A 25,543-nucleotide genomic window follows, 5' to 3' on the forward strand; every position below is an offset into this window, starting at 1 on the left:
ACACAGTTTGGCAAAATTCCTCAGGTATATAATTTCAAATATTTTGGGAAATCATCCAGCCATATAGAGGATGGTTGCCTAGTTGTACTTCCTCTTAAACAATAATCACCACCACCACCACTCATCCAGCCATCTGCATTAAATCATGGAGAAAACAGAGATATTTCTATATTACAAGTAGGCCATAGGGTCACATGGAAAAGGTACAAAAATCAACATCCCGGAATGCTAAATTAAAATATTATAATACCTTAATTAAGCCACAAGCATCGCACACATCAGAAACCTTTATTATTGGAGAAAGACCAGTATCTAAAATTATCGAAAAACAAGAAGTAGAAGTCCTCAGCAACATCTTTGGCCCAGCATGCATAGAAGGGGTGTGGATGAATAGGTCTCCGGAATTATTAAAAATACTCAGAAACTATCAGACACAATTGGAAAAAGGCGATTGGAATTTGATGGCCATATTCAAAGAATGGACGATGAAAGACTCGCTAAAAAGTTATTTAATTATACCTAATCGCTAAGAGTCAGAATAACTGGATAATTGATATTAAAAAGACCTTCAAGGAATCAGCATTCCAGATGAAATTACATGGGACACGCCTAGATTTAAAAACGTAAGGACCGAGCTCGATGGCTGCAGTCGCTTAAGTGCGGCCAGTATCCAGTATTCGGGAGATAGTAGGTTCGAACCCCACTGTCGGCAGCCTTGAAAATGGTTTTCCGTGGTTCCCCATTTTCACACCAGGCAAATGCTGGGGCTGTACCTTAATTAAGGCCACGGCCGCTTCCTTCCCACTCCTAGCCCTTTCCTGTCCCATCGTCGCCGTAAGACCTTTCTGTGTCAGTGCAACGTAAAACTATAAAAAAAACGTAGGTGAACAAATATCATTTTGCTAAAAGTCCAAGATGAAAACAAAGGAATGGACCATTTTCCGGTGTACGTCATGAGGTGTGCCGAGAAGGTGCCATTCTGGCTAAATAACTTATTACTTCTCTTCGGTGTGCGATCGCATATGCCTCGCTACATCTCCAGAATTGGAGGTCTTGTGCCACTTCGAAGTCTCATGCAGTAGTTAGTGGTACGTAAAGCACAATGACATTATTATTAAAGCTCGTGCGGCTTCATCCCGGCGTGACGTGACTCTCGTGCGCCGCATCGGCCGTGTGCACCGACAGCGTGGTATTGGGTGCGAACGATTTGCAACAAAACAGGGCGCAGAACGGCATCTCTCCAGTGTGGTTCACATGTGCATGGTTAACCCGCCTGTGGTCGCACGTGAGACTTTCTCTCACATTAAACATCATTTAAAATCAATATATCTGCTAAAATTTTGCGGAGCGTAAGAGTGAACTGTGTTTTACAGTTTAGATAAAAAGTGATTATCCATATCTAACAGAAACAAATTACTCCTTGAAGGAAATCAGTCATTCGTTCAGTCACTTTAAGTACAAGAGTGTCGGGATGAATGGCTCAGACGGTTAAGTCGCTGGCTCTCTGAGCCCAAGTTGGCAGCTTCGATCCAGGATCAGTCCGGTGGTACTCGAAGGTGCTCAGATACGTCAGCCATAGCTTTAAAGACATATAAAAGAACTCTTGCGGGACAAAATTTCGGCACTCAGAAACTGCGAAAACCGTGGAAAGGTGTTACTGGGACGTAAATCCAAAAACATTGTTATTAATATAGAAGTTTCTGACAGTCGGAATACAAGAGCAACAATAAAGTACAATAGGTCTTCTCTCTAACACCTGAGTTAGCTGGAGTTTCTAACAGCATTTATTTTCCAGCATTCTTCCTCGACTCATAATTTTTTAAGACTCCTTAATTAGTAACTGCAAAAGGAGAAGATTTCGCACAGAGCTTAAGTCTAAAACTAACGCCTACGACAGGATAAGATTTTCGTCTCGACTTCAACATAACACCAACACCACTGGTCGCGCAACGAGAGAACATCTCACACAGGGCGCACGAACTCGTACGAATCTTTGTGCCGTCTAGCGGGGATGCTTACCCTTCAAATGTGAATTACCTAAGTCATGACTGTTATCAACTCAGCTAGAAGAGGGAACAGTCACCTCCCATGCAGTGCCGAGAAGTAAACTCACAATACAAAAAATGTGAGAGAAAATGTCATATGGCGACCACTCGCGGGTTAAGTTACATGATTCTCTTTAGAACGTATTACTGAGAACTCGTGTGCCTACCCATACGTGTGTGTTCAGATCTGAACTGTTAGATGACTTTTTGGCAGAAGATTTGCCACAGACATTTTAGCTACATGCCTTCTCTTCAGTATACGTCTGCATGCGTTTTGAGAGTGCGACTCCTCGGAGAACTTACTACAGATACTGGACTGATTTATTTTCCTGTTTGAGATTGCATGTGCCCAACTACTTAAGATCTCGTACTGAATAATTAACCACAGACATTGCCGACGTGCGGAGTCTCGTCCGTGTGAGTCTACCGTGGAAAGTTGGATTGCGTGCTGTATGACTTACCAAAGATATTGCACCCAGCGGCTTCTTTCTGTATAATCACGCATGTGATCTGTTAGACCGATTTTCTGCTGGAAGGACTATTCACAGACAATATAACAGTATGGCCTCTCCTCTGTATGAAACAACATATCCATCGAGTGTTGGTAAAGAGAATTTAACAGGTTCTGCACCAGTATGGTTTCTCTCCCGTGTAAATACTCATATGACAAAACAGATTGCAATTCGTGCTGAACGACTGGCCACAATAATTACATCAGTATTTCGTCCCACCCGTGTGAGTCTTTATATGACTTGCGAGGTGGGATTTCCGACTGAACGACTTGACACAGACATTGCAGCAGAATGGCTTGTCGCCCGTATGTGTCCGCAAATGATATGTTAGACTGCATTTCTGTTTGAAGGACTTGTCACAGACATTACAACAATATGGCCTGTCATCTATATGAGTCCGCATATGTAAAGAGAGTGTACTTTTGAAATTAAAGCCCTTTTTACAAATACTGCAATAATATAGCATCTCTCCTGTATGAGTTTGGATGTGACAAGACAGGTAACGTTTCGTGCTGAAGGACTTGCCACAATAATTACAGCCGTATGGCTTTTCACCCGTATGAGTGCGTACGTGCAGTTCGAAGTAAGGTTTTCGGCTGAATGACTTCCCACAGATATTGCAACAGAAGAGCTTCTCCCCCGTATGTGTCCGCAGATGATATCTTAGAACGGTTTTCTGCCTGAAGAATTTGCCACAGACTTTACAGCAGTAAGGCCTCTCTCCCGTATGTATCCGCAAATGCTCTATTAGAGCAATATTCTGCCTGAAGGATTTATCACAGACATTACAACAATATGGCCTCTCGCCTGTGTGAGTCCGCATATGTATAGCGAGTGCAGTTCTCTCAGTGAAGGGCTTCGTGCAGGTACTGCAACAGTATGGATTCTCGCTCATATGAATACGCATATGACGAGCGAGATGAGATTTCGTGGTGAAGAATTCGCCACAGACATTGCACCAATATTGTTTCTTCCCTGTATGAGTCATAGTATGACAAACTAATTTATCTTTCCGGATGAATGATTTCCCACAGACAATGCACCCGTAAGTTTTGACACCTGTGTGTGTTTGTATGTGTCGTGCAAGGGAGGACTGTGCGTTGTATGACTTGGCACAGACATTGCAGGAGAATGGCTTCTCGTCTCTAACAGACGTCATGTGATTGGTTATGTACCACAAATTCCTGCACTTTTTATGACATACTGAGCATGCGTTATCTATCCTACTTTTATGCAACCGCATGTGCTCTGTGAGCATGTTCCTCTTTGTGAAGCACTTATGGCAATACCCGCTCACTGAAAGCGGGTGGTTCCTGAGGTGTTCCGACAAGTTGCATCCGCTATCGAACAGGTTTCCGCAGTGATCACACTTCAAGGGACGAACACCTCTGTGTCTCATCAGATGTGTCAAGAGCCCCAACTTCCCGGCCATGACTTTACCGCACACATTGCACCCGAAACAAGGTGCTCCGCCATCCGGAGGTTGATGATATGCATAGCTCACCTCGGGTCTCGATCTACAGTGACAAATTAAAACCGTGACGAATTGTTCAACAGTCAACTAAACCACAACTCTCACAAAAAGGCATTGCTACTGAACATTCTACTCACAGATACCACATGGTCGATAACTGCAGTCGCTTAAGTGCGGCCAGTATTCAGTATTCGGGAGATAGTAGGTTCGAATCCCACTATCGGCAGCCCTGAAGATGGTTTTCTGTGGTTTCCCATTTTCACACCAGGAAAAATGCTGGGGCTGTACCTTAATTATGTCGATGCGACGTAAAGCAACTAGCAAAAAAGATACCACATGCAGAGATTTCATTTCCCATGAATATCACACTCCTGAGGGTAAACAACATCTGAGATCAAATTAGGAGTGTAGACTTAAATTTCAAAAGCTCTCACTTCTTACGAGGATGTTTTGCGTCTCTTCCTCGAATCACGATATCACGCGCAAGAAACTTCTGACGATTTAGGAATGAAAATTTTATAGGGAGACAACCCCATTTAATGAATGCATGAGAAGAAATGGTCCAGTCTAAAAGTAGAAAACAAGCTCTTTAATCCGGCGCACATTTATCTACTGAAATCCATATATATGTCTGTTCTTCTACATAAAGACGGGATATGCTTTGGAGTTTTGGTCTTATTCAAACGCTCTGCACTTAGTGGCAGGCATGTAATTACTTTTGTAAAAGCCCTTGTTGTTGAGGTTGTTCGAGAGAATCTCAGTGTTGTAGATATTAATTTTTTTTTTGCTAGGGGCTTTACGTCGCACCGACACAGATAGGTCTTATGACGACGATGGGATAGGAAAGGCCTAGGAGTTGGAAGGAAGCGGCCGTGGCCTTAATTAAGGTACAACCCCAGCATTTGCCTGGTGTGAAAATGGGAAACCACGGAAAACCATTTTCAGGGCTGCCGATAGTGGGATTCGAACCTACTATCTCCCGGATGCAAGCCCACAGCCGCGCGCCTCCACGCGCACGGCCAACTCGCCCGGTGTAGATATTAATAAAGTTGAGAACATTGTTTACCGACAGTCAGCAAGATATGCTGAACCACGGCTAATCTACTATGAATGTTATTTACGGTCACGAGAAACATACATATTGAATTTGTACATTGTTATAATATCAGTTTAGCATTCTACTTCATCCCAGTGTGGTTATTTCTAATTACGTAACATTGATGTGCAATCAAACAGAACCAACCTACAGACAGGACGGTAGGTATATACAAGGGAGTTCATCCTTACTATCATGACCTACATCCGTCTACGTCTTAATTGCTGGCTTTAACAGAGGCCGTATTCAACAAAACATGCCTCCCTTTACATCAACAACATCGTCCAACAAGTATCTTCCATCAAATATCTTGGAATTCTTGTGACCAGCATCATGCTTCAAAATGTGAATTCTTATCCAGGATTGGACAAGCAAAAAAATAAGTTTAATACCATGACGACCTTACTCACCAGCCGAGAACTCAACCTCCAGCTCAGAGTTCGAATGCTACGTCGTTATGACTTTTCTGTCCTTCTCTATGGTTTCCAACGGTGGACGCTCAGCCCTTTATTGGAGAAGCGGATTGAATCTTTTGAAATGTACTTATATAGAAGAATACTCAGAATATCTTGGGTAGACAAGAAGACAAATGAAGAAGTCCTCAACATCTTGACCAAGATGAAAGAGCTTCTCATAACCATAAGGCGCGTGAGCTCAGCTACCTTGGGCACATCATAAGAGGTGAACGATATGAATTTCTCCGACTAATCATTCAAGGGAAGATTGATGGGAAAAGATCTGTGGGAAGACGGAGAAATTCCTGGCTGAAAGACCTGCGGCGGTGGTATGGACATAAGGCTATAGAAATCATCCGTGCTGCCGTTTCGCGTGTAATCATAATCAATTGGATCGCCAACCTTCGGAGGGAGACGACATCATAAGAAAAAGTATGCAAATTGGAAAATACTAATCCTGATGAAATCCTAGAAAAGATGAAATATAACAAGCAGATGACAGCTCTTTCCCTAACACTGGCGCTTTCCGTTCTCCGACAGACGCTGTTGTCACAGACATTACGCAGGCAACAAAGAATATGGCTTGGTGGTAGTGTTTTATTACAATTATCTGATATCCTGAATATAAACCCAAATGCAAGCTATCATGTCTATGAATATTCTTACTAGTGTTCCTTCAATACTAAGTCTAGGAGGAGCATGAAAATCAAGGTTATAGCCAAAATTCGCTATGGCAGGGCGTTGAGTCGAACCGTGGTGGATAGTGCTCCTGTGTAAAGGAAGGAATGAGATTCCTTTATTTCAACAGATCACGGACAACGTGATTATTTTTAGTGGATTGATAACATAGCATTCAAGTCTGTGCCTGTCTTCTCAACGCAGAGTGCTCCTACATATTCTAGGAAAGTACAGGGAGAAATATAAATTTATTGGTTAAAGGTCAGATCCCCTTACAACAGGCGAATTCACATGGCCCTGTCAAATGCATAACTTCCTCAGAAGCAGAGTAATGTTAGGCTCGACCACGTGTTGTTACTACACACTTAGGAGAATATAAGTAGACAAATGAAAGTAGGACATTGATTCCAGATACGACAGGCTAGACCTCTTGATCATCACACAAGATATTGATGTTGACACAACTAGGCAACAGGGGACAGAGCATATGACCATGGATTTTATGTCATACGTTTTGTGCCAGGCAAAAGGTGCAAAGGTCTGTGGCATTTCTTCTTTACGTGATTGGGTGATTTTTGTGACAAGTGATTTATCAGGTTCACAATTAGTTTTTATTTTGCACTGATAAATATTCTCCACGAACCAGCTATATTGCTGTAACATGTCGCGCGTCCCAGGTGACGGCCTACTGGCCTGCTGGTAGGCTTGAGCAAAATACAATAGTTCTCGCGGAGCAAACACTCACGAAGTCCTTAATGACAATTTTGGCGGAGTTGGAGACGTTCAGTACGGAGCAGTTGACAGAAGAGGTACTTTACTCTTCTGGAAGTTAATACAGGAAGGAGCGGAGCGTTTCATCACTAGAGGAGTGGCTGAAAATGCGTCTGTCCGGAACGGCGTAACTACCTGCTGTCATGAGCTCTAAAATGCTTCAAGACAAGCCGGCCGTAAAATAATACCGTCACGTGATTACAGAATTATGTCTTGTGGAATTGGAACGAAGGTTAGGGCGTCCCCTGGAAGGGACGCGCTTGGCAGGGCCCAGTCAGCATTAAAAGTAGGCAAGGGTTAGCAGCGCGGGCTGTGGCGGCTAAACAAGCGAGCACCCACATTCAATATCCCATCACTGAACTATGCCTGGATGAAGTAGCAAATTAGCCACAGCCCTTGAGAGAATGCATATAGGCATCTGTGAGGTGCAGGGAAAAGTTATGCGACACGGGGTGCGGTTACTAACTGATGTACAACGGAAGCCGAAGAACAACTAATAGCGTTGGTATCGTTATACCAGCAAAATTCGACGGTTCAGTCTCTGAGGTGCAAAAGTATGAAAATCGCTTCAGGTAACTCGTCCACATTGGGGAGAGAAGGAATTCCAATTATTCTATGGAACGCTCCACAAAGGCTGGGCAGAGGAACCAAAGATGCCTACTGGGCACTGTCTGGCAAGACCACTGACTATCTTATCGTTGCCGGTGATCTGCATGGACGTGTCGGACGGAGGAAAGAAGCACACACAGTCCATGGCGTTCATGACTATGTTCAGAAGAACGATGATGGCCAACAAATTCCCGATTACGCAGAAACTGATCATCGCGAACACACGGTTCAAAAAGCGTGGTATTCACTTAGTCACGTACTACAGTGGCTCCCATCCAACTCACACTGACTACATCCTCGTCAGACGAAGGAATCTCAAAGACGTCCTAGAGACAACAGTTGTTCCTTACGAAACCGTTGCGATGAAACATCGACCAGTCATTTGCATGCCGCGGTTAAAAGTCACCAAGAGCTCAATACTTCGCAGGAAATGGACTAAATGGGATCAAATGGTGGCGCCTGAAGAATAAGGACAACGTTGCTGCAGAAGTTACAGTGCCACAACTCACCATAGTTGAAGTGAGCCGGACTAAACTGAAAGACACCGCAGCTAAATTCTTTGAACAACTAAGTCAGGGCGACGACAACGAAGGATTAAGTATGGCACATGGCTTCGGAATGAATATGTTAAGTATTCAGTACGGTTGAATAAAGAGCTGTACCACGAGTTTCGTGCTCGTTGGAATGCCTACAAAGCAGCCAGTAGTAAAGTGAAGGAAGTCGTTGCTGTAACGAAAGTAAAGCGGTAAGCAGGTCTACATATGAAAATTGACATGCGCGAAAACGAGCGGAATATTTAACAGCTAGTCAAATCGAGGCAAGACAAAACGTAAGATATCCAACCTTTTTACAGCATCAATGAGGAAACAAGACGGTTTGCTACTCGACTGGCGGGAAGCTCGAGTACACTGGCGGAACCACTTTGACAAAATTCAATCTTGGAATTTTCGTATCTACCTATCCCAATCCCCTCCGCTGTTGATGGTCCAATGTAAGAAATTGACGTCACCGCAGTCCAGACTATGCTGAAGGAAATGACACCAGGGAAATCCATCTATCCTGATTATGTTCCGTTAGGGTTTTGTTTCCCTCAATGGGGGGATGCAGCAGTGTGGCTAAAGCAAGCTATTCAACCAGATCACCAAAGAAGGTCAAAACCAACAGATTGATGACGGAATATCCATTCAAAGATAAGGGAAGCCCTGACGAATTTTCTAATTATCACTCGATCATACTTCTGAGCCACGCAATGACAGATTTCGAACAAATCTTCGACAAAAGGATCAGCGATTTAGCCAAACATACAACAATCAAAGCTGGTTTTGTGTAAAATTGTGGCACAACGGGAGCAACCCACGCTACAGGGCTGTTACGTGAGAGACAATGTGAAAAGAATAAGAGGCTTCATCACGACTTTCTGGACCCTGAGAAGGACTTCCATCGGGTACCTCATAACCATATCAGTCAGCGCTACAAGAACATGGCATTCCAGAGCACCTTGTTGAGAGGGTATAATTGTTCCACGAAGAACCAAGGAGTTAAGTTCGAGCTGCCGCAGGAGCGTCTGATGACTTCCGCATAACTGTAGAAGTCCACCTGCCTTATCACCACCGCTGTTCATTCTTGTGATGGACACCATTACATCAGACCTGCACAGTCCAACACCATGGACACTTCTCTATGCAAATGCTGCAGAGAATAAGCGCCAAACAGAAGATAGGAACAATCGACTAGCGCAATACGTCCCGAGCCTTAACAAAAAGAAGACAGAATATATGACATTACATCGTCGAGAAGTTGGAACCATGCATGTTGACGGTGAATATATAGTACGAGTAGAGAAATTTAAGTATCTTGGTTCCACAATCTATGATGATGGGCGGCTTACGGATGAAGTCAACTTAAGAATATGCAAAGCCTGGCTGATGTTGAGAATGACAACGGGTGCCCTAGCGACCGTCGGATGAAGAACCATCCGAAATCTAAGACCTACTAAACTGCTATCCGTCCTGTCGTTTTCTATGGCAACGATTGCTGGCGAGATAAAGGGGCAGAACGCCAACTAAGCATCATAGATACGATGATGCTTAGGTGGAAGGCTGGCATAACTAGACTGGATCATATTTCAAATGATGTCATTAGAAAACGTTCTGGCATTGCACCAATCCAGAAGAAAATTGAGGAAAGGCGTGTGTGCTGGTTTGGCCATATGTTGTGTGCAGAGGACGATATATTGTGAAAGTCAGCGTATACACAGAAAGTCGGTGAAAAGCGGCGCAAGGGACGAAAAAGACAGCAGAGGACAGATAAAGTGCACAACGGACTGAAGGCTGTGTGACTACATACGAACATGGCCCGAGACTGAACTAACTGAAGACAGTCACAACACCGGACCCTGCCACAAGGCAGGCTAATACTAAAGAAGCAGAATAACAAGAAGCAGATTGATGAATATCTGTTATAAAAATTGGGGTAGACATCCTATCATTCAACTTAGTATGTTCAATTCTGTGTCTTACAGCCTATGTCCAATATCTATAAGGTCTTATTTCCACAAAATAGTGTTTGAATGACAGAACGCTTCTGTATTTCATGTTTACGTGCATTATGAAGAAAATATATAACTCAACAAAATTAAAAATTCAGGGGTATCTGTGTTAATCGGGAAAGTCAGTTTGAACGTTCAGTGAAATTATACAAGTACCAATAAGAGGGGAGTCCATAAGTGTATTCTAGCCTGAATGGAATTTTGCAATTCAATATTTCTGCTTGCAGGCTGAATGCTGAAAGGCATAACGGTCTATAATGATGATGTATGTACGTGTGTATATTTCTGCTTACATCCGTCAGAGATAGCACACAATCGTAATAATTAATTTTTTATTATCACCCTGATCACGTCTACAAATATAAAGACCAAGAAAGAATGGCATGAAGAGGTCACCTCAGGGCCACATGACACTCTACACTCTACAAGTGGAAGAACACCGCATCACTAAGTGGTTAGTTCAGGGCCATGTGTCTCTACACAAACAGAAGTTCGCCTCATCACTAATTATTTAGCTCAGGGCGATGTGTCTCTCCTCAAATGGAAGGTAATCTAATCTCATCACTAATTGGTAAATTCATAAATATGTGTTTTTCCACAAGTAAGCAATTGGAAGGTCCAGTAAATAAAATCTTTAAGACCGTTTTTTCAACTTTTCAGGAAATGAAATACAAAGTTTCAATCTTACACAAAATCTATATTTTTCACTTCTGTAATCCAATTTTCTGTTATATGGAAATATACATATCAGCTATTATTTAAAATAACTAAAAGCTCTTATTAGTAGTGAAATATAATTTATAAAATGCAAAATACACTCATGTACTTAGTGATTTTTTGGTTTGTATAATGTTTTCCTGTTAATTTTTCGGCTTCAAATGTCACTCGTACTCATCCACATCACCCATTCCATCAGAACTATCAAGACTTGAGTCAGTAGTTTGAAACACACTGCTATAAAACAATCTGTCACTTACTGGCACATACTGGAGCATAAGTTTTAAGTCCTTCACCTTTCCCTCCTTCAATGGCAAGTACGTTCTGTACTTCTGCTTGGGTCCCACATTCAGCAGGCTATTCTTAGATACACCATATCTATAGAGACACCTCCTTAAAGCCTGTTCCGTTGGTCTCTTTATATAATTGCATCTTCCCCCCCCCCACTTGGAAAATGACCCAACAATATTTTGATATACCTGGCAAACTGGGCTTTAATATGCCCCTGTACATTTCCTGATAGTGTAGGACAGGAATGATTCTTTCCTCTTCCCTAGGATCTTCAGAAATACCTGTGAGGGATTTTTGCACAACACAACATCAAAAGCGTTCTTCTTACATTCCTTTACCATTTTCACATACTTTTCAGGACCAAACTTCTTATATTGTTCGATTGCTCCAAAATCTGAATCAATAGGCATCATACTGTGTCCTGGTACAGGGTACACTATTGTTATTATATCAAAAAATCCTCTTGACACATAGCTGATCTAAATAACTCAAGAGATACTTATTCTTGTTTTGTGATAATGCATTATCACAAAAAAGAACAAGATTCCTTTCTGTTGACTTGTAAATATTAATGTAATCCCCAAGACGGGTTTTTACTTCATCAGGGCCCTTTGCAGCAAAATATTCTGCATACATATACATAACGGCTTTGTTTGTCTTTATATTATGAATTCCAAATATGTGAATCCACAACTGACGGTGATAATATTCATGTTACACATTTGTGACAGGTAAGGGCAAATTCTCCTGGAAATCAAAGCAAATGGCAAGAGTATCTAGAGAGTCATTGCTTTTTGCAGCACTGAGTTGCTGATAAAAAGTTTCTGCATTTCTCTGGTGCTGCTCCAAGCATTTCACCAGATTTTCTTCAGTTCCATCATTTTTGGATGGTTTAGCTGCATCAATGTCTATTTTGTATCTTGTGCAGATATTACACATATATTTTCTAGGCAGACCAAATAAAATACCCGCCGGAAGATTTCATATGAGATGGCATTGTCTTCATATTCTTGATTGTAAGCTTTATGAAGCTTTGAAGTGTTCATTTCTGGGTCTAAGAACTTCCTCAGCCTATTGTCTGATCATGTGTAGTGTAATTCTTTACAGGGCAGATTGTCAATAAAATTTCTAACTTTCTCCAGTGTCTCCTCACGTGTTCTCCGATGATGTCGGCGCTTTCCTCTCATGTCTATTACACTGTAATCTGGTTTTTGGCACTTTTGCTACCAGACGATCCCGCTTAATACCAAAAAGAGCAGTAAATGCAGAGACGCACAATGAAATTGTTTGATTGTTGTCTATAGTTACAGAATATCCGAAAACTCACCTAGGACGGGAAGGAATATCAGATACGCTTGGACGATGTATTTTCGGTTGAATTAACTGCAGTCAGCCTTGTAAATATATGTTCTGATCCGTGTGTGATAGCAGACTGTTAAATCTGTCATACAACTTTTCCTGCCAAGCACTGATAATTTACTGGCACACTTGCACCGGCATGGAGGAATGTTCCCCATCACCCTTTTTTCACCCTTTATGTTACTGGCTATTTTCCTATTTTGTTTCCAGTTTTTTACATCAAGCTTTCTTTTCTTGCCCACTTTCACGTTCTTAACACTTTGAATATTAACAATGTCGTTATATTCTCCTTCTGTAACGGCGTTCCTCTTCATACCATCTGCAGTACCTGATGATCTATAATCAACATTGGCTGTCACAGATTTCTTTCTTTCTTGATGAACGGGACTCTCATGCTCTGCAACAAAAGACACAAGAATGCTTAGCTGTAAATACCACAAAAGATAACCCTTTAATTTTGAATTATGGCAAATGAACTTGGGGAGATAAATACTATATTGCTAAGTGAATCTTCTTTACTGACCTGGTAAATTATCATCCTCTCTTTCTGCAGAAAATATACCAGTTATTATCTCTTCTAACACGACTGATGCCTGGCTGTTTCCTGTTTCAGTGTACAAGATACGCTCTTTTCTCAAGCCCCTCTCTTCCATATTTCCATTGTCTTCTTGCAACTGAATAATGGTGGATATCTCGGCTTGCTCTGCAGTCTCTCACACAGATTCGTTGTCGTGTTCTCTGAAGGTGTCCTCAAGGTCCATCAATATCATCACTGAACATTAAACCGAAAGATGAAATATGTTTGTATACAGATACTTTTATAGTTTAAACTTTCAGTAAAACCATATGAATGAAGTGGAATAAAACAAAACTATGAGTTTCTTGTACATACATATTTCATCTGCACCTAACACGTACTTCGACATCTTCCTCACTACACATGGGAGTGTTACAAACACACTACTAAGCAATATTATTCCTCTGGCTTGATTGTTGAACAATAAATGAAGTTGGCAGAGTGTATTTGTTGACAACAATATCTAGGATGGGATGAGGGAAATGTTGGATTTATTTCAACGGATTTAGTGGACTTAGGGATTTCTTTCGTTGCCTTGAGTGGACTTGGGGATTTATTTTGCTGCATTGAGTGTACTTAGTGATTTCTTTGGACTTATGGATTTCTTAAATTTAATTACTAGAAAGTACGAATTATACTTATGCAAGTTACATAGACTTAGGGTTATTTATCATTGAAACTGATTTGAGATTTGAAAAGAGCGGGAAATTTTGGTCCGGATAAATGCATTATCTCCATTTATCAAAAAATGGACTTAGTGATTTTATTTATTGGACCCCCAATTATGAAATTTTATGATCTTAAAACCTGTTCATATTTAATTCAGTACTGAAGTGATATGGCAAATATCTTAGACATTTTAGAAGAAGGCATTTAAGTTGCTGCATGATATTTGTAGACTGATGAAATGAGAGTCAAGATACCATAGCACCTGAGGAGAGATATATAACAAAGTGGGAAGCAGTAGGTAAGATCCGGTCAACTGAATCTTTAAAAAGCATCTAAAATCTATGATATACAATGGACTAAGCTACGTAGCAATGGACTGTCCTCTGCCTTATATAACAAGGGAATACACACAAAAAGCTTGTCGCTCTGCTGGTTCGAGAGTGCCTCTGCACAAGATATGTATAGGAAGAAGAAAGTTTATTTTTTATTTTTTTATTTTATTTTTTGCTAGTTGCTTTATGTCGCACCGACACAGATATGTCATATGGCACGATGGGACAGGAAAGGCCTAGGAATGGGAAGGAAGCGGCCATGGCTTTAATTAAGGTACAGTCCCAGCATTTGCCTGGTATGAAAATGGGAAACCACAGAAAACGATCCTCAGGGCTGCTGACAGTGTGATTCGAACCCACTATCTCCCAGATGCGAGCTCACAGCTGCGCTCTCCTAGCCGCATGGCCAACTCACCTGGTAAAGAAAGTTTATTTAAACTCCATCCAAAAATGGAAATGTGCATTTTGTGTATGAAAAGTATTCATAAGCAACATTTTTATTGGTGGTCACAATACAAGATTGTTCTCTAACATAGCCTATTGTGTCCTGTTACACAGGAATTACAAAGAAACAGCAGAATTTGAACCTTGAAGAGTGTACTATTTGGGCTATTTTCAGTTGTGTGCATGGTTCTGCTCTGACTACTGAGTGAGTGTAAGCTGGTACTGGGTAGTTCAGAGGACTGAAATGAATATCTATTGCTACTAGTTGAGAATGTACAGTAGGAATAAGTCAATGCATCACATAACTGTCGAGAAGACTCTAACCACCCACAAAATAAAATCTTTCAGAATTCATAATTTCCATCACTAATCTGGATTAAAGTCAAACCTTAGGCTATGACTAGCCATTGCAGGACCTGCCGATACAGGGGCTCGGTCAAGGGCACCAATCTGTGATTATACAATCATCTCCCAGGGTTTATCGAAGATCATTTCACACAGTAACCAACAACGGTGTGACAGCAAAAATAATTAGCAAGTAGTCCAATGGCACACCTACAGTTCAAACAACAATACTGCATTCAATGTTTGAAAACAGGATGTACACTTGTGCTACATTTTAATGTTAGTGATCAAAATTACAATTTTAAAATAATATTACATAATTACATTATTATTTACCTACTTTTATGAGAAAATACATTCACTTACGTGAAAAATTCTGAATTTTTTAGGCAACCTGCACAAATTTAAAACTTCACTTGTACTTGTCCATTTTATTAGATAATACTAATTGTGTAAGTGTGTTTGTAAACAACATGCTACAAGCACTTGACTGACAAAGAGCACTAAAGTGAAAATTTGGACTTGGCGACAGTCAGCAAGTGTGACCCCTACACTGGAACAAACATAAATTCAATGCCACAAACTTTTTTTGCTTACAACAATGTGGACATCTCCAAAAGAGGCACTCGGTCAAGGTTTCAGCTTGTCACTTATAAACTTTACAAACACAGAAAAGTTTAACTGACAAGATTAACTTCGGAGTGTCCTATGCTTGTAAGTCGTAAAATCGGCACGGTATTTTACAACGTGCATTTTCTCTAATGCTTAATCACTGGTAGATAATTGTTATTGATCATTAGATTGGATTCACTATTCAGGTTAAACCACAGTTATAACATATTTGCATATGAAAATCAAAGTCTTATTCGCCATAATGAAATACTTAATTCGCGGATATTTACAAGTTCATATGACGGCAATATCATACAATGTCAAATACTGTTCACTTGTGATGGAGGTTTGGCCTTATTAAAACTGCAATCAATTGTTATTACACACGTATTTAAGGGAATATTATGAAATAGATTAGTTTGGGAGATTAAATGTTCAATTATTTCACTTGAAAATCATCTTAATATTCACACGCTTATTTCTCATGAATGTTTAAAGTCAGTTTCATTCGAATATGAATACAAGTTTAAATCAATTAAACTTGTTCAATTTGCAGTTGAAAGTACTAAGTCTCTAAAGTGATTAATTATCATAAATCTTTGACAACCCTTTGAAATTATTAAGTTAGTATCATATCACTCCAAAAGTGTCTAAGTTCCAACACGAGTTATTGTTGTATAAATCTTGTAGAAAACTTTACTGTAGAGTTCGTACGATGTGATGCCTTGAGTTCGAACCTCGCGAACACGTTCACGAGAGACATGACCACATGACGGCAACAAGTTGAGAATTGAACTGACCTGACCTGGCATAACCCCGTTCTCTTATACCAATCTGCCGAGGTCAGCTCTCCCCTCGTGGAAAAATCAAGTTTCTTTATACCTGAATTACTCCTGAGGTCCGTAGGCCGAAATGAATGAAATTGCAGTGTGTTTCCCTTTAAATAATGGGCTATATGATGGCGTATCTCATTCATTGATATCTCAATGGGTTCCACAGTTAATACAATTTCTTCTAGTATGTTCGACAATATCAGGAGCAGGAGCGTGATGTAGCTTGCTTGCTGTATGCATGCCCAAGCCGTTCCGTTGTGCTACTTTGCTTGCTAGGGTAGTCCCGTTGCGCTGACTTCCATTACATAAAATTATGTTCCAGGCCATACATGGTTCCTGGTACAGTACGAACGAACACAATTACTGAGACTATGTGGAGGTAACAGTAGCAGATGGCATAAGAATGTGATGAACAAAAGATGCAGTGACAGTGAAAGAAAGAACATAAATTTCATGGTTGCTTAAAGGCATTGAAAACAAACACACTACAAAAATGTCTAGCTCTAATATTTTTGTATGTATATTCAGTAAAACTACATGACGGAACCTTAAATATGATCTTAAAGTTCCTGAATATTTTAGATACACTTAACCAATAGAATTCTAAGATATTAATGTTTAAATGTAACCTTGTAAAGAAAGGATTAAACTGATGAAAATGGCAAGCTTTTGGAGATAAACCAATCACTACTGAACACAAGTGTGAACAGGTACGACCTGTTCATATTGTATTGGATTTGTTGTGTACGTACTTCGTTTCTTCTTTGATGTATGGCAACAGCTGATCATCAGTATGCTCTTCTATGAATATTTCCTCCTTAATATCTTCGAAGGGCTACAAATAAGAGATAAGAAAAGTAGAATAAAGAAGTGAGGGAGTAAAATATATAGGCCTAAACAAGAAACAGCTGAGAAACTAAATATCATAGTGGCAAAAAAAGAGTATAATTATTTTTTCTCCCATTTTAAAAATATAAGAGTGGAAAGGAGCAATTACATCAAAATCACTTTAATTGCAAAAGAGGTATCTACCTTGGTGGCGGATGGTACACAAAAATACCTTATTATCCAGCAGTAAATTTTAAATGAACAGAGAAGAAGACAATTTCCTAAAATGCAGTATTATACAAATCACACTGATTTTTTTTTCTATTAAACACACAGCTAATCCATAATATATTTATATTATTTAAAAATTTCTACCTATAACATCTTCTGTATTTACAAACATAATCAACGCATATACAATATGTGGAATTATTTCAAATAATACTATACAACTGCTATTAGATTAAAATTTACATTGCAGTTACATACTATATTTTTTTACGCTTTTGGAACCTAAGTTGCATAAGGACCTGCTGCCTCTTAACCCAAGTCCCTTTTGCCACTGCTTTTCAGACAACTGATAAGAGAGATACGAATGTGAAAAGGAACACACTGCAGGATAGCAGTAGACAAAGTAGCAAGGAAAAAGAGGAAAATTTGTAAATATGTAAAATTAAAATTGCCTCCATATTTCTGAAGATTCAGCAGAGTATAATTACACATACATGTGGGGATGGAGGCACTTCCGTAAATAAATAAATAAATAAATAAATAAATAAATAAATAAATAAATAAATAAATAAATAAATAAATAAATACATACATACATACATACATACATACATACATTCTATCTACAAATCCTTACCCAATACTACTCCTTGCCACTCTTTCCGTTTCTGTTGATCCCTATAACCACAATGAATAGCTATTTCCTTTATCCTCTTATATTCACATTCGCCTGTTTCCATATTTCTATAGATGACTTGACTTGTCACCTCTTTGTTCATTTCCATGTCATTTCTTTCCCAAAACACTTCACTGTAATATTAAATAATCGCATATTATTCCTACCATTTCCGCAACAATTGGACAATGCCTGAACCATAACCACAGAAATTTCCATCATCCCTCTTTGTACAATCAATCGATCAATCAATCAATCAATCAATCAATCAATCAACAGCATTTAGGGCGTGCGGTTGCTTATGTAGAAAAAGATTGTGCATATGTATGAAACAATTCCCTTGGTAAATTATTTCAACCACTAAATCATCTTCCTATAAGTGATTATTTGGAAAAATTTATCCCCTTGAATTCCATCTTAACTTCATGTTGTGACTTTTCCTACATTTAAAGAACATTAAATTTCTTCATTAACTGACGTCATTCCAAGCCATCTCTCCAATGACATCTCAGAATATACTGCTTAATCGAACAGCTTGTCCCCTTTCTCCAAGTCTTCCTAGCCGAAACTTCGCAACATCTCTGTAACACAACCCTTTTGTCAGAAATTACCTGCAAGAAATGAAGCTGTTTCTGTGGATTATTTCCTGTTCTCTACTCAAGTAATACTGGTAACAGTCTCATACTCTCATTGTGGCCTTGATGGAGATTTATATGCCCTCTCCTTTAAAACCCCTAAATAACCTCATAATCACATTAAGAGATCTGTAAATTCGAAATTCAATCCTGTTTATGTGATTACCACAATGAAGATCTATCCTTATCATCAATACCTAGATACTTACAGAGATCCCATGAAGAACTATCAACACAATTAATTGTGAAACACACAACCTGACTTTTCACCCCGTTTACTAACATAACGTAGGAATACATTACAATATTGTCAAGGTCTTTTTGTAGTCACTCACAATCCTGAAACTTATTTATTACAAAGAGCCTTATCTTTCATTTCAGTTCTTTATTCATATTGTTTCCACCTGCTGTCATTTCTTGATGGATACAATACTTTTGCATCCATCTCTTGGCACAGGCTGGAGCAAAGTGTAGCTTCCACTGAAGTTCCAGTCTCATCCAAGGCTGTGACAATATGGAAGCTGCTGGGGTATGGGTGGTGATGATTAATGACATTCAGAGTACAACCAGTGTGTCTGAGTGTCATGAAAGGTGATACTCATAGGGTTAGTTGTGCTACAATAACACTGTCTGGCCCAGTGGGGAAAGCAATGGCAAACTACCTCACTCCTCATCTTGCCTAGTATGCCTCATTTTGGTACTGCCATTGGTTTTTGTGGTTTCCCTATAACTGCATAGCCTTTAGTGATGCTATTTGAGGATCCAACCAGCCTCTGGGCTGATGACCTAACAGAGAGACAGACATTCACATTGTATATATATCAGAAAATGAAGGTCTCATAATAATGCCTTGTGGGACCCAATCCCATAATTGTTTCAGGATCAAATAAAGCTTCACCTACTCTAATGCTATGAGTTCTATATTCTAGAAATACTCCAGATGTGGCCAAATTATTAGAGTAAAAGGTATATTTCTATCTTTATGTAAATTATTGAACTTTATAGCCTAATCCTTGAACTACTTTGGTGGTAAAGTTACCCCTTAGGATATCCCGGTCTTCACTAATGTACTTCTTTTCATACAGTGGCTACAGTGAGAACCGCAATGTAATTTCATTATTCACATGGTTTTGTGTCTTTTTGTTAGCTCTCATGTCCTGTTGTTTATTGTCTATATCTGCATATTGTTGCTGTATGGAAGTACATATTGTGACCTGTTGTTAAGACTGTGCATTCTGTATGTTTCATGCATTATTGATATTATTCACATGTTCAGTTGATGCTTTTTAAGAGTGGTTTCAAAGAACTATAAAATTTTGAGGTTATGGGGAGACGAAAGGACCTTTCGCCAGGAAAGGGATTGTCAGAGAGATACTTGTTGAGAAACGTAATTCACAGCAAGTGACAGCTTCTAGATTGCAAATATCACAGCAGTCAGTAGTCTAAGTACAATTTTAAAATGTGAAGATAACGGGAAGACAAAATGTCAACGAGCTGGAAAATGTTCGTGAAAGAAGAAACTAACCCCCAAGGAGGAAGCAAAACTGATTAATTTGTCAGTAAACAATCACGAGGTTATTAGTTTCGATTTACGTAAAAAATTAGCAGATTATGGGTCATTGGTACGAGCCAGGACTGTGAAGCGAGAGCTGTTTACTGCTGGAATGAGAGCAAGACGACCTCAAAGAAAAGTAGGCCAAGACTCTCCAAACATTTTCATCTGAATGACAGTAAAAGGCAAGTCCATGCAAATTACTGTAATTCCTAAATTATCATTCATTATTCCATTTTAACCCAATCTAACTGACGTAACCGTACAGTACAGTACATGTATGACATTTTTTCTTTGAAACTGTACAGATTATTGCATTTAATGCCAGGCTTACTTGTTTTATTTATTCTATGTTTTTTGGTGACGAATCGGTATTTCCTGTCGAAGAAGAGACAAGTCAATATGTCACGAGGAGAAGCATTCAACCCAGATTGTGTGAAGCATCCAACTTCAGTGATGGCCTCGAGTGTGTTTTCTTAGTACGGCTGTGGGCGGTTATATATTGTAGAAGGAACTATGAGACGTGAACAGCACGGTACAAGGAACCTGTTTGCTATCTCCGGTGCAAGAGTGCTTTGGCCAAAGTGAATTTATTTTAATGTCACACAGCAAAAATATAATGGAATATTAAGGGAAAACAATGTGAAAGTATTTGATTGACCTTGAAACAGTCCAGATATGAACCCCATAGAAAATCCTTGGGTGATAGCAAAGAAAAATCCAAAACTCAATATAACGACAAAAATGGCTTCATTGAGAAGTTCGTTCACATCTGGCTTCATGGTGACGATTTAAAGAGCCAGTGTAAAATACATGCTGACAGTATGCCCAGTCGAATCAAGTAACTTATTAAAGCTAAGGGGATGCATACCAAAGTACTAAAGTCATCAATTTAAAAATTGGTAACACTATATGACTTCAATTCTCAATTTTTTTTAATGTTTACTCTAATAATTTGGCCATGTCATTACAGTCATTCATTTAGCAACTATTTTTTCTAGCCCGCCTGAACTAATTTTTATCAGTAGTCTCACAAGATCTACCCTAACAAGAGCCTTAGATATGTCAATCGTGATACATTTGACCTCCTGACTCTAACATTTCTGCTATATCTTGCTGGAATCTACAAGATGAGCTTCAGTGGAATAATGTTTCCTAAATGTGAACTACCTTCTATCAAAACAGTTGGCATTCCAAGAGCTTGCATGCCACACCAGTCAAGATGACCACTGTGTAATTATTGGCTTTATGTTTTTCATATTTCCTTTATACACAGCGTGCTACTACACTAATTCTTCACTCACCTGGTATAACTGCTTCATACATACACTAATCAATTAAGCACTACAGATTTGGTTGTATACCTCAACGAATTGACTTTGGTATATGTCCAGAAGTGTTACCAATACCAGCAGCATTTCTAGTTTTAAATTTTTGTTTCTTATTTTCAATTTTTTTTAAAAATCATAGGTCCATGTAGACATTGCTAAGTAATATGAAAGGATTGGGTGAAATTGTCAACTGTGTAAGGTACTGCAAAAGGACATGACCATACCATTGGTGACATATCTTATGCCTCATGTGTAACAGGTGCGATGCCCATTTGCCGGTGAACGGTGTCTTTATACATGATGCAGGACTGCGATGCCCATCGACTAATGGTGTATACACATTCCCATGTCATATAATTGCCACTCTATATCTTTCTCAGTCTGTCGACATTCATGGCCGTACACAGCAACCAGATGTAGTACCATGCAGTATATTCTGGACATCATATATAGTGGCATTCTTCAGTCACACAGTGTGCCCGTGACTTCCCTTAATCTCATCCTTGCTGCTTTTATCACAATTCGCACTTCAACAACTACCCCACTATCAGCCTGTAGGCAAGATCCTAGGTACCTGAATCAACTTGGATGGAGCAATTAGATGGTTCAGGTGACTCCATGTATTCACTCTTCGTTTTGTTCATTCCAAGGTTGTATTTTGAGAAAGAGGTATTCCAATCTTCACAATGATACCGCAGTCCCATTCTGGATCTATCACCAAGTGCAACACCATCTGCATGTAAGAGAGTCTTAGGCACACTCCTCATCAGGTCCCATGAAGTGGTGTCCATGCCAAGGACAAAGGGCAATGGAGACAGAGTGGAACATTGGAGTACACACCACCTTCCACTGAGAAGCTCTCCAAGACGTTGACAGCACAACATACATAACGTCTGATGTTCGTGTATGGCATCATTATCCAAATTATAAGCATTTCTGGTACACCATAGTCACGAGTGCAGACCAGATCACATGGTGTGGAACACGGTCGGAAGTCATTTCAAGATCAAGGAAGGCAAAGTACACTGCCTGCTGATGCTGTCAGTACTTTTCAATTAGCATTCTGGAAGTGACAATTGTATGAGTTGTTCCAGCACCCTTAATGAAGATGCACTGGTTAGCAATAATGCCTATCATTTCACCCAGTCAATAATGAAGGATACTTTCAAAGATCTTCTCATGTACAATTGGGGGCAAATTGGACGGTAATTTGCACATTTTGCTGGATCATCATTTTGCTTAAAAATAGTCACAAGGATGTTTGTAGCCCAATGACGGGGCACAGAGCCAGAGTCAACTCTGGCACTGAACACACTTGTCAGCCAGTTGATAATGAGTTCTTTAAATTGCTACAACTTCCAGAAGTTTGCTGGAAGGTCATCTGGTCCTGGAGCCTTATGGTTCTTCATACTCCTAATGGCAATGTCAACTTCCTTTGATGTGATTCATAAGATGGGACTGACCATCTGCAATAGGGTGATGTGGGAATTCAATGCAGGAGATCACTACAAATGACGTTTTCAATGTTTGAGGATTTCTTGTTTGTCCTGTATTCACTGGTCATCTTTGCTTTTAATGCACAAAGAGTGGTCAATACTTGTGTAAATTCTTTTCAGCTTGAAAATAGTTCCCTCCTCCTTCCTTTGAGTTCAGTGGTGTGCAGTGTAAATCAGAACTATACCGACAAAAAAATCAAGGATGCCCTTCGTGTTCAGTTAAGAACAATGGTTCAATCAGAATGGGGAGAAAATTATTCTTTTTGAGAAAATAAGGTTAAATTTTTACTTCCAGGTGCGCTATCCAAATTGACGAGCTGCTGCCGTATTTCACGGAAGACAAGTGTAGGGTGGGGTTATGGAATTTATGACGCAGACAGAGATAATGCCTCGCAAGTGTGAAAAATTTTCTCATACGACTTCGGTAGGATTGTCTCCAACAGGCAATATCCCCAGTTCATTTATTAAATAGCCATGATTGCACACACAGTTAAAGAACATACTGTATTTAAGACACACTTGTCAGTCAAGGAAAGCACCAGATTGTTTCTCCTCTCGTCTGTTTGTCTCAGTAATATTCAGCATTAATTAACATGCTCAAAGGTACAAAGCTGCCACGTCACGATTGTGTATTCCTTCACTCACAACATTGTAAATTCAAGAAATACTGAACAAAGGAATCAACACTCTCAATGGTTCAATTACAGTATTGTTCAGTATGCCCAACCCCCGCTTAGGAGCATAGTTCACAATGGTGTCGTAGTGAGTGACTTTGGACTCTGCCCAGGATGTGTAGTGTGTGTGGCGAACGCCTTCAAAACTGCCTGTACTCTTGGTACAAGTATGTCTTCTCTTTCTATGGGGTTCACTTAGTAGTCAATTTCTGTAGAACAAAGTAGACACTGCCTACCGGAGCTCGGAAGCGAATATGCGAAATGAACGAGAAACTTGTGCATTTGCACCGAGCATTACCTCTGCCTCCCACTTTGTACTTCCCCTCCCTTCCCTCTTCTGACGCACAGCGGCTGGCTCTCTGGCACATCAAATACAGCAAGTTCGTCAATTTGACTTGCACGCCCGGAATAACAAGGTCACTTCATTTCGTCATAAAGAAACATTTCCCCAGCAATACGACTGCACCATCATTCTCAACATCATACCAAGAGCATACCTGATTTTTTTATCAGTATAGTTCTGATACACCTTGTACACAGGTCATTACAGTGAGTGCGCCTCGATTCAGCTACAGATTTCTTAGCCACAAATTCAGCAAAGACAATTCTTTCCCTGTGTTCTGGAGTCTCTTGCGAAACGCAGTTTATATGCAGTATGTCTTAGTCTTTTCCTGCACCTCTTCTTGGACTAGAATCATCCACAAGAACGTTTGATTTTCAATACAGTAGGAACTAGGTTATGTTGTACCGAAGTTTACTGTGACGGTTGCAAGGAATGATCCGTAGAAAGTGTCCACAAGTTGTCAATTGCATTCAGGTCAACGAGAGGTAAATTTATGCCATCTGCTTAGGTCTCCTTCTAGTATTTAAGCTTCCACGCCTTGATCTTCTCGGGGTGCATTTATTCCACTACTTCTACGATGCACTAAATCTGCTATGGCTACCTTATGCCAGGCGGTGCTCACATCCTTTCTTAGTCGGAGATCATGGAGCCGAACAACGAAAAGGTCAATTTGGTTGCTGCAGTCACCACAAGTATAGTTGATGAGGTGACTGATGCACTTTTGAGGAATGTATTACCAGAAACCAAGTCACTTGACTCAGTGAAATCTAAAACAAGAGTTCCACAATCATATCAGGTACTGTAGGTATTACCACCATGAGAGCTATAACAATTCTTAGTGTGACCAACATGCGAAATGAGATAACCACAGAGAAGTGAGAACTCATCTTCAGGATACGCTGAAACATGACCCCATAGTTCCTGCCAATGCTGTTCCTTACCTAGGTCATCACAGCCAGATTGTGACAGACAAAACAAAAGTTCAGCAGGTTGCAGTCTCAAGTGTAATTGACATACGGCTGTTTGAACAGCGCTGAACCTCAGCAATTCAATCTTTCAGGTTTGCGAACAAAATGAAGTCGACACAATTCCTGCTGGATGTACTCTGGTACATAAGTTCATAGGCATCTCTGATGTCATGAGATTTCTGGCCTTTCCAATGCAAGAAACTTACTATCTATTTAACATAGCTACTCTTCAATTCTAAACCGGACTTACATTATCCTAATTACACCAGGTTAACTGAAAGAATAGAATTTTTGTGAGAACTAAATTTATAGGGTGATATCTTCCTTACAATGGAAAGATTATGTAATAATAATAAAGCAAGCATAATGTTTACTAATAAAATAACTACACTACAATAATTCTAAGTCACATTTAGACGTATCTTAATTACAATAGTTTAAA

General features: G+C 39.8%; 1 protein-coding gene across 1 annotated transcript in view; it reads right to left on the reverse strand.

Annotated features, from left to right (window-relative positions):
• Positions 1–1,480: 1,480 nt before the first annotated feature.
• LOC136886697 (zinc finger and SCAN domain-containing protein 26-like) overlaps positions 1,481–25,543 on the reverse strand; it is a 29,190-nt gene continuing 5,127 nt past the window's right edge. The window contains exons 3-5 of the mRNA XM_068230763.1: positions 17,120–17,202; positions 3,762–4,074; positions 1,481–1,579 (exon numbers count right to left, since the gene is read on the reverse strand). Coding sequence (XP_068086864.1) covers positions 1,481–1,579; positions 3,762–4,074; positions 17,120–17,202 — 495 coding nt within the window. The remainder of the gene's footprint in view (positions 1,580–3,761; positions 4,075–17,119; positions 17,203–25,543) is intronic.

The sequence above is a fragment of the Anabrus simplex genome, chromosome X (assembly GCF_040414725.1).
Source record: "Anabrus simplex isolate iqAnaSimp1 chromosome X, ASM4041472v1, whole genome shotgun sequence".
NCBI lineage: Eukaryota > Metazoa > Arthropoda > Insecta > Orthoptera > Tettigoniidae > Anabrus > Anabrus simplex.